This window comes from Pelodiscus sinensis, chromosome 7 (genome assembly GCF_052426305.1).
Source record: "Pelodiscus sinensis isolate ZL-2025 chromosome 7, ASM5242630v1, whole genome shotgun sequence".
Lineage (NCBI taxonomy): Eukaryota > Metazoa > Chordata > Testudines > Trionychidae > Pelodiscus > Pelodiscus sinensis.
This window is the reverse complement of record NC_143058.1, coordinates 34,372,848-34,383,693: the sequence shown is the minus strand read 5'-3', so window position 1 is coordinate 34,383,693 and position 10,846 is coordinate 34,372,848. Positions and strand designations below refer to the sequence as shown.

The following is a 10,846-nucleotide window of genomic DNA, read 5'->3' as shown; positions in this document are numbered from 1 at the left end:
TCAGCAGGCCTCAGGAGTCCTACCTACAATTTATAAATATACAATAAGTGTGAGCATGTTTTTGCTGATATTTAAAAAAGTTATGAAAAAGTTATGAAACATCTTTTAATATTAGATATTGAAGGGTATTTTAAAACTAAAACCAAAAAGTATCTACTTTGTTACAAGGAACGTTTAAATGATTATAACTGAAAGAGAGATTTAAAAGAAACATTCCCTCTAGTGAAGTCATTTCTACATGTTTAATCATCTCCTTCAGATCATTAAATACATATATCAAATTATGCTAGGATTTTTGATCATTTATAAAGTTTCCGAGTAGCTTGCTATTTGGCATACCTTTCCTGAGGTTTTCAAGTGGCTCCAATACTCCTCTTTTAAAAGCTGCTATGGGATCTTGGACACAGGACCTAAGGCTAAGCATACTTTGTAGGTGAGGCTCTTTTATCAGAAGATCTCTGTATGCGGTTAACTGATGTGACCGGCAAAGTAAAGCTGCAATACTGTGCACAAACTCTGGGACAAGACATGTATATGTGTTGTCAGCTTGGCAATAGTGGTAGGCAACAACCTAAAAAAAGAAAGATTATCACATTTTTATGGAAATAGTTTCTTTTAGTTAAGACAAAAAAATCGAGCTATTTTATTTCCCTGAATAGCATCCCCAGGCTATGTTCAATTTTGAAAAAGTTATCCTGATTCATATTTTGTGAAAGATGAGCCTAATGGAGTCATGGTAAATAAAAAAAAAAAAAAAACACCATGAAACAGCATTACTACAGCAGAAGGTAAAAAGGGAATACAGAGAAATCCAAACATTTTGGACATAACCAAATAAACCACTAATTTGAGTCCCTGCCTCTTGGCAAGTCTTTCCTGGACACATTTACATAACTGGAGTTCAGCAGGTTAAGTCAGAGCTTGAGGCCCATGCCATAACACAAGAAAAACTTTCAGAACAAAACCCTGAAATCTGTGAAAGTTCTACGTGAGCAAGGCCATAAGCTGACTTTTACAATATCGCTGTAGGTATCTGACTGCTGCAGAAAAAGAGTACAATGCTCCTTAAAATGAGGAAAAGTCATGGCTCAGGTTTTGGACTATTTCTGTGAAAAATCAACCCATCAAAATGAAAAGCAATGTTTACATTTCATACAAATGTGTCCTTCAGATGCATCTCTCTCACTGGATTCAAGTAAATACTTTAAAACAAAATTTGGCAAATGATTGAGGAAACTGTACTTTATTAAATAAGTGCAAGTCTTATATAGAATATTTTTTCCTTTATGAAAAATCAGTTTCTTGACATAATATAATGCAATTCAGAAGTCAATTGTAGTCAAATAACTCTAGATAGTCAAATTATCATCAGCATGTGGCACAAGTAATGTAAACTACAGCAATATAGCTTTTAACCCCTTTTCAGATTGAGAGAAGAGTTAATTTAAGATGTTAAGTAGTTTCGCTCTCAGGTGACAGTATCTTGTTTTGGTTCTCAAGTATGAGACAATTTACTAAAAAGAGTATAATATAATATGGAGCACAAGATTCCCTAAAATATTTTCATCATGTTCAAGTATTCTCATCTGCTCTTGTTGCAGAGTTTTAAACTGATTTGAACTTAGAAAAATCATAAGGAATAGTACAGCATCTCAGCTCCTTTGGTAAATATCTTATTTCCAATGTTTAGAAGAGATGAAGCTCTTATTGCTGATAATTATTTTCTATACTTTAGCAAAACCAATCATGGTGCAATAGTCAGTGTCAGAGAAACACTTGCAGCTAGAGATCGACAACACATCTATAAAATACCAAAGCTTAGGAATATCTGGACTAGATGAACCTAAACACTGGAACATTCTCAAAATTCTAGGATGTCACAAGCAGAGGATTTGGTTTGAACCTCACTATAATTAATTGTTACACTTCCCTCACACTCCCTGGACCGCTTGTATGTAAAGTTCTAAGATTGAGTGCACAAATAATTGGGAAATATGGAGAAAATAATTATTAATTCATCCTATGCCAGTTGCGTTTGTTTATACTGTAGACTCTTCAAGGCAGTAAACATCTCTTAATATGTGTTGCATAGTGCCTAACACAAGGAAGCTTTCATCTTGGCTGGATCTCGAAGCACTACTGAAAATAAATTTCACAAACACACTAAAATTTTTTATATTTTTATAAAACACCTGAGCTAGGTGATATCTCCTCACTGAGACTCAGAGTGCTAAATCTTCTTTTTCAGAAAGAGGATTTAGGATGAGAAAGGTCTCTCAGAGGCTGTGCCAAGACTACTCCTCTCTGTCGACAGACAGATGTAGATTAGGCATGTTGAAATTGCTAATGAAGCAGAGATTTAAATATGCTGTGCTTCATTAGCATAAACATGGCCACCGCTTTCTCTCAAAATGGAGCTTTTTCGGAAAAAAAACGGCAGTCTAGCCACAGATCTGTCAAAAATAAACCCTTTTTCCACAGATCCTGTAAACCTCATTTTTTGAGGAATACAGGATCTGTCGAAAAAGGGTTTATTTTCAACAGATCCATGTCTAGACTGCCAGGTTTTTTTTAAAAAAAGCTCCATTTTGAAAAAAAGGCGGCCATGTTTATGCTAATGAAGCATGGGATATTTAAATCCCTGCTTCATTAGCAATTTCGACATGTCTAATCTACATCTCTCTGTCAACAGAGAGGTGTAGTCTAGACATACCAGAGAGCATGACCATTAGTGGAAACAGTTTTTCATCTTCACAAATCAAAAACTTTGCCTTTTTATCTTTGAAAGTTGTAGATCATTTGGGCCACAACTTTTGGGAAAATTGGACTGAATTATTGCCAAATGCACTTCCCTTAAGATACTGTGGATCATCAATCAATCACGCAGTCACATATCTTGTAAATGGAAGAGATGAAAGATGATGTTTCACAACCTGCACTGACCCTCTATTTAACTCCACATTAGTTTTAAAGTGTTGCTCCCAATCTTTAAAACACTATAAGGACCCTCTTCTACCTCCCTGACACAATTTAAACATTATAGTGAACCAGGTATCAACAACTGACAGCCTTACGGACTCTTTGGAGCCAGGGATATAGCATTTCTGATGGAGAACTCACAGCTCTGGAACTCAGGACATAGAACACAAATTCTGTTATGGGTAAGGCATTTTGCAAGCCTTTCCTCACTTTGCAAGTTTTTCCACAATAACAACTGTATCAGAAAGACCTGAAAATATTCACCTGGGAAAGAGAATCCAAAGATGGTTCCATCTAAAAAGTCATTTCTTGTTCATTTTAATTTCTGTAACCCTTGCCCAAACACACCAACAATGAATAAGTTGCAAATTGCCTTGAACAAACTTCTGTCTTTCCTTGTTTTATGCAAACTTGCACTGTAAGAAGCTACGTATCTAGTGGAAGTAGCAGACATCAAGGCTACGTCTACACTGGCAGCTTATTTTGCAAGAACTGTTTTGCGGAAGAGTTCTTGCTCAAAAAGTCTTCCACAAGAGTGCGTCTACACTGCTTTTGAGCAAGAGCGTCCATGGCAATATGGTTGCTCTCTTGCACAAGAAAGCTCTGATGGCCATTTTAGCCATACAGGTTTCTTGCGCAAGAAATTAATGTTGTCTGTCTACACTGCCCTCTTGCACAAGAGGGCTTATTCCTCATGGGGAAAGGAGTAACTCTTCCAGAAGAAGCCCTGTTTTCCGATGCTAGACTGTAAATTTACTTGCGCAAGAACGCGTGTGCAGTGTAGACACCCGGCAAGTTTTTGCACAAGAACAGCTGTTCTTGCGCAAGAAGCCGCCAGTGTAAACGTAGCTCAAAAGAATTAGGGATGCCAACGACTGACACAAAACAGAGGAAACTTGTTCTCACATTTCTATCATCTCTTAGCCTAAATTGTGTCTTTGCCTTGCACAGATGAGATCCACAAAGGCAGAGGTGAGAGTAAAGTATTACATATACTCCATTGCCCGAACTATGGAAGGACTATCTGTAAACACAGCCCCTTTCTTCAAGTAAGTAATGGGGCTGCTACCATGTTGCAACTCATGTGAAGAGAGAAAGATCTGGCTATCTGTATAGATTGTATGCACATGATACACCATTATATGAGAGTCTCTCAAACCACTCCCTTTTCCCCCTAGCACCACCAGGAAGCTTCACAAATCACTGTATCATGGAGATTAAAGTTTTTAGTGTATTAGATGAAGCCTACTGAATGGTGAAAGGTTACCTTTGAAGCAAGACGTCTCACAGATTCATCCTCTGGATTCTGATGTTCAGGAGTATTAGGACAACTCAGAATCTTCCCTGTATTGGTACTATTTGTGTGAGGAGCAGGTGGTGGTAATTTAGTGAGGGGAATATCTTGACTGGGGTCACTGTCTATAAAAAAAGTGCACAGAGCAAAGTTATGATTACTGACTACCACTTTAGGGTAAAATATATAGATAATGGAAATTTAACTCAAAACTTTAGGAAATAAGTTACATGTTTTTTAAACATACACAATATATCATCTTCAAAGGTAAAGAGTTACAACAGACCTAGGCTAAATACATCCTGCGGTCCGGATTCAACCCTCCAAGCCATTGGATCTAGCCCGCAGATGCTGTAGGAAGCCCTGCACACCACTCAGAAATGCGGCTGCGGGGCCATTTCTCTTTAAAAACTGTGAGTGGAGGAAGGCATCAGGTATAACTCTTGCCCTGAGCACAATCCCATGGTTGGCTTCTGGACAGAAACTGGCCAATGGTAGTTGCCTGTTTGAACAACAGGCAGACACGAAGCATTAGCGGCTCAGTTATTCACACAAGCACATGGCCGGGCAGCCTGTGCAGGCAAGGGCAGGCAGGGAGGCTGGATGGCTGATAAATGTTTTAAGTTCTTCGAGCCTCAGCTCTGCAGGGAGGCAGGCTGGTTGGGCTGCTGGCTAGTAATCTCCTGGCCAGATTGGCCTTTGGCACCCTAGCCCCTCTCCCAACCCTCTGCCCCACTTCACTCAATATAACCGAATCTTCTGTGCCCCCCCCCTTACACCCATACCCACTGCCCAGATCTGGCACCCAAATCCACTGCCCAGATCATAATCTTCTTTTACCCTAGGTTACAAACAAAACTCCTGCACCCTTGTCCCCTCCCCTAGGTCACAAACCAAACCCCTGCACCCCAGGCTCCTGCCCTAGATCACAAGCCCCTCCTGCCGTAGGTCACAATCCAAACCCCTGAACCCCAGGCTCCTGCCCTAGGTCACAACCGCCTCCTTCACCCAAACTCCCTCTCAGAATCCATTCTCCCTCCTGCACCCCAATCCCTTACCCCAAGCTCCCTTCTGCAGTCAACCTCCATCCCAGACCCCGCACCTCCCTCCATTAATATCCTGGAAGAGTGCGGGCCTAGACCACTTTCAAAAATCTTCAAGAGGCCCCCTGTCAAAAATTATTGCCCACTCCTGAGTTACAACATGACTTATGAATGTACATATTTTTATTTTATGTTCTCTGTGTGCTTTAATTCAGGGGCTTTCAAACTCTGGATCGCGGCTTGTAAGGACAAGCTGCTAGCTCACTGCAAAAGGCTTTATTTACTTGCACTTTCACAGGTACAGGTTATCGAAGCTCCCACTGGTCACAGATAGCAGGTTCTGGCCAATGGGAGCCATGGAAAGGGTGTGAACCGGGATCACTGCTTCCTTCAGCTCCCATTGGCTAGAAACAGTGATCTGTGGCCAATGGAAGCTGTGATCACCTTTACCCCCAGAGGCTCAGGTAAACAGTGTCTTGCGGTCAAGTTAGCAGCTTGCCCTTACAAGCCATGACTGGGAGTTTGAAAACCCCTGGCTAAATTGACCTTGAGCAGAAGCAATAGCAAATAGTGAAAATAAATATAGTGATGTGAAAATAAGCACAATTCTAAATGCAAAAGTCATCAAATCATATAATGTAATAGGTCTCAACAAATATGGAAAGTACTGTACTAATTATGGTATCATAATAGCCTTTTCTTCACATCATCAATATAGCACATTTGAAAAGTGTTAGGACTGGATGTACTTGGAGTACATACAAAAAAAGAATGATATCTTCTCACTTCAGATACACTGGTGTGTGTGTTCATATGTGCAGTAAAAGGGATGTATGACCCTTTCAGCACAGATTTTGTGAAACCTTTGAAAAATCTGGGCAGCACAATACAGGGAATGATTATACTAGAGCACCATCTTGCCACAAACTAGCAATAGCTGGGGTCAGGGCCAGGCGGAGAGGGGAGGTCTAGGCAGCGAAGTTCTATAGAGCCATGCTGCCAAGTGAGTTTGGAGTGCTGGAAGGCAGTATGGAGATTAGAGTTTCCATAGATACTCTGGGGAGAGGGGAATGGAGGGGGTTTTGATGGTGTTTTGGTTGTTTGCGTGTGCATGTGTCTATCTGTCAGCTTGTTTGTTTAAAAAGTTGAACCTATGGTCTATTCTGTTGCAAGTTATTGTCAAAGCATGTCATGTTAATGGAATTTCCTTTCCCCCTAAGAGCTATTCATTTAGGGCACAATAAGGCCAGTAATCTATGCCTGCAACGTAAGCAATATGCTGACTATATATAAAAAACATAATAACCTAAACAATTATTTAGAGGAGAAACATACTTTTCGGGGATGAATTAGGGCTGTTTGAAGCAATTTGCCTCATGCGACTTCCATGGCAGCTAAGTGCCACCAACTTTGAGATAATAGCAGTCTTTCCAAATCCCACATTTCCAATAATAACCGCTCCCCTGTTTTCTGCCAGCTCTGGATTCTTGAAGGTTTCTTCGATCACTTGAAACAGCCAGCCTCTTCCGACAAACACAGAGTCTGTTGTTATGCTTGGCACTTCAAACAATAGTGGCTTTAGCAAAATGTCTTGAGGCTTATAGGGGACAAAACGTGCTGAGAAGCGGGAAGGGAAAAACAATAGAAGAAAATATTGTTATGCAATGAAAACTTATTTATTTGCAATAGCATTTTAGAAGACAATTCCAATAACTTTTGGTGGGTAATTTACGGTTTGAGAGGATTTCTTTTCAGCACTTTTACTATAAAAACAATTACAAGCGATTTATTGAACTGTCTATAAATTAGCAGTTTCACTATGAATTATATGCTAAAATACATATAATTATTGGGATTTTCTTTTTTGGGCAGGGGTTCAGTCTTCATATTTAAAATGTTGGAGAACTGTGATTATTCAACATTTAATTAACTACAATATTTTCTGTATAGATGAAAATGCACACATTTTTCTCATTTAGGGCCTGACACTGGAAGTTGTCAGAGTTGTGGGTGCTAAGCACTTCACGTGGTCAGATCCTTAAAAAGAGAATAGGGAAAGGCATGTGCTCAGCACCTCTGAAAATCTAGCACACACATTCTTGTTTTCATATGTATTCTCAAACAGATAATGCAAGAGCTATTGGAAGATAACGAATCTGGTTTTGACTGGAAATATTACTGTAACCATATATATATTTATTAAAAAAATAAATAATGATTTCTCAAGAAAATTTATTTCTTAACTTTTTTCAGCAATTAACTCATTGAAGAGCAATATTACGGAGCTTTGACCACTTACATTTTTCTGTTCATTATGGTAATCTAAACAGAATCACCAAGTAGCCAAGACAAAGTTGAGGAAATAAAATCTGCACAATCAGCAAGTAAAAAAATGCCACTATTTACTGGCCCAAAGGCCACTCCATACTGGATTATCTATGTACAACCATAACAGTCATGAATAATTAATTGCTTTTCTTGCATAAACAAGATTCAAGTGGAAAGATATCCTTGAGACAGTCTATAAATCTGTTTTTAAAAAGTATAGTACCACCATGGTTACCTGAATGCCCTGAAGGGAAAAGGAATCTTCAATATAAACACTGATGGTACATGATTCAGTTATGGATATATGAGGTTCACATAATCTAGGTTTTATTGCACATGTATGTTAATTATATAAATATATGTTCGATTTCTTTTTTTTTAAAATCTTTGTTTCAGTGTGGCATGCCATATATCAGAAAAATGTGTGAGCAAGCACTATAATAGAATCTACAAGTACAGAACTGAACCCCTGTATGGAAACCCTCTGGCTTCAGCCAAACACACGAGGAACTCACACATCTATGCTTATATAGGGTTACACTTATAAATCTTTTTGCAGGGAGGGACTTTTGCAAAAATTTCAGCTTTACCTACTACAAAAACTGTGTGCCTATTCTGAGGCCTGCTCTATACTAGAAGTTTAGATCAAATCTAGCTGCAAAAGTTGATTTTCAAACCAATGAGTCCACACTACTAAGCCGCTACAGTCGATTTTGGTTCTCCTGCTTTCACAAGGTGAAACACTAAATTTGACTTTGCATGGTTCACTTTACAGTAATGTAGTGCCAAGTGTCGCACAAGTCAACATTCCTGGCCTCCAAGAGGCATCTCAGTGTCCTGCTGTGATCACTTTGACCAGAACTTGTAACTCCACTGCTTTCCAGGTGAACAGGAAAGCCCAAGTCTGAATTTCATCTCCAGAGTGGACAACATTGCAAGCACACCTCAGAGCAGGCAGTACACCTGAGCAGCACACGACCATGAGTTCCTTGAGTTCAAGTCCCATGAGGTCCAGCTCCTAAGGGGTACAGATGGGCACCAGCATGAAGTGTGAAGAAAATCTTCAACCTCACGGAGGTGTGGAAAGAGGAATCAATTCTCATGGTGCTCTGAACCAGCAAACAAAATGCACATATGTATGTGAAGATCACAAAGTCCATGGTGGAGAAAGCATACATCAGGGACACCCAGCAGTGCTGTGTTAAAATAAAGGAGTTGAGGCAGTCCTAGCACAAGACAAAGGAAGTAAACAAATAGTCTGGTGCATCACTGCAAACATGACACTTTTATAACCAGCTGCATGTGATCATAGCAGTGGACTCGACCAGCTTCCCAAGTCAGATTGTGGAATCCTCCCAAGACACTCAGGACAGGACAGTGGAGGGAGAGGCTGACGACGATGAGAATAGCCAGCTGGCAAGCAGCAAGAACCAAGAATGTTTTATAACTTTGGAGACAATCCCTTCCTCCCCCGCCCTCCCTCGCCCCCCACAGACATCTCACAGTCAGGAACAGATCCTGTGAGTTCACTTTTTTTTTTCTTGCTACAAGTGGGTTAAGGCAATTGGGTGTGATGGGTGATATATTCTGTGCCTACACAGCACAGGGGCCTAGAACAGTTTGTTAACATGCCTGGGGATGATGCTGGAATCCTCCCTGCACAATTCCATAAAGCTCTCAGATTGAAACTCTTTTCACAAGGTTTCTGGGGAAGCCTGTCTTATTCTGCCCTCCATGGTAGGACGCCTTACCAAACCAAGCCAGCAGTGATCGGTTTGGCATCATTGCTGCACAAATCAATGCAGCGTAAGACTCAGGTTTCTGGACACATTCAGTCCTACATCTGCTCCCTATCACTCTGTGTGACTTGGAGAAGAATGATATCTCACATGGCAACTTGGGTAAAGGAGGGGAAGCTATTAGCTGCTGCCTCTGCTGCTAGCACAGCTTCAGCATCTAGTACCCCCCTTCCTCCTGCCCACCCACCGCTGTGGTGGACACAGAGGGGGGAAGCTGCATGACCTGCTGCCCTGCCCCATAGCTTCGGCCTTGCACAGAACACATCTCCATTGTCTTTACAGAAATCTTCACTGTATGTTAACAGATTAGGGTTAGTTGAACCAGGAGTGAAAAGAATTTAAATTTCTTACAGGTACTGCCCTATCACAACCTGGATCTCTGCCAGCTCTTTAATTAACTCTCTGCTGGCTTTTTCTGCAGCTCAGATAGTTCTTGCTGGAGCTGTGCACCGGAGCACATCCTCTTACTTTTACCTCTGTGTTGAACACAATGTACCTCCTGTAATGTGTGCCCTTGTAACTTTTTGTTACAGTGGGAACAGCAGGGAGTTTGTTGCATACTTCTCTGGCTTCACCAACTGACCAGTTTGCACAAATCTGCAGGCAAAAACTAACAAGGGACAACACGTATAAGCAGCAAATGGAGTGGAGAAATATACTACTGGAGGAGATGCAAGTGGAGCAGCAGAAAAGGACAATGCAAGTGCAACACCAGGATAATGTCTTGTCGCCCCTGACATCTGTGATGGAGTGCATGGCAGTGTATTTGGTCAGGCTCCTTCCCCACCCTTGCAGAACAACTTTCACTCCTCACCTAGTTCCATAGCCACCATGCTTAGGGGCACTAGGACATGGGGAAAGAGAACTCAAATGCAGCCTCATAGTCAACCTCTAGAGCATCATGAAGCAAATACTATTCTCACATCTCTTGATCTCCCACCTCCCAGAGGGTCCTACGATGGACTCTTTTTCTGTCTCTGCTTTCTTCCCTAAATAAAAACGCATCATTTCTGAAAAACAGTCTCTTTATTGTCTGCATTGCAGGAGTGGGTTAGGGGATTATAGGCAAATACACTTAGGGCATGTCTAGACTACATCCCTCTTTTGAAAGAGGGATGCAAATTAGACAGATCGAAATTGCAAATAAAGCCGGGATTTTAATTTCCCACATTTCATTTGCATAATGGCAGCCACGCGTTCTTTCAAAAATGGGCATTTCAAAAGTGAAACTGCTATCTAGACGCGGTTTTCGGGAAAAAAAACTTTTTCAAAAGATCAAGTACAGGATCTTTTGAGAAAGGTTTTTTTTTTTAAAGAACCACATCTAGACAGCGGTTTCACTTTCGAAATACCTGTTTTCGAAAGAACATATGGGCCACCATTATGCAAATGAAGCATGGGAA

General features: G+C 40.7%; 1 protein-coding gene across 8 annotated transcripts in view; it reads right to left on the bottom strand.

The window, feature by feature from the left end:
- Positions 1-10,846, bottom strand: part of TANC1 (tetratricopeptide repeat, ankyrin repeat and coiled-coil containing 1) — a 213,214-nt gene that overhangs the window by 56,573 nt on the left and 145,795 nt on the right. For all 8 annotated transcript variants that reach the window (XM_014575373.4, XM_075933446.2, XM_075933448.2 and 5 more), the window contains 3 exons: positions 6,652-6,933; positions 4,247-4,398; positions 340-571 (listed from right to left, as the gene is read on the bottom strand). In XM_014575373.4, coding sequence (XP_014430859.3) covers positions 340-571; positions 4,247-4,398; positions 6,652-6,933 — 666 coding nt within the window. The remainder of the gene's footprint in view (positions 1-339; positions 572-4,246; positions 4,399-6,651; positions 6,934-10,846) is intronic.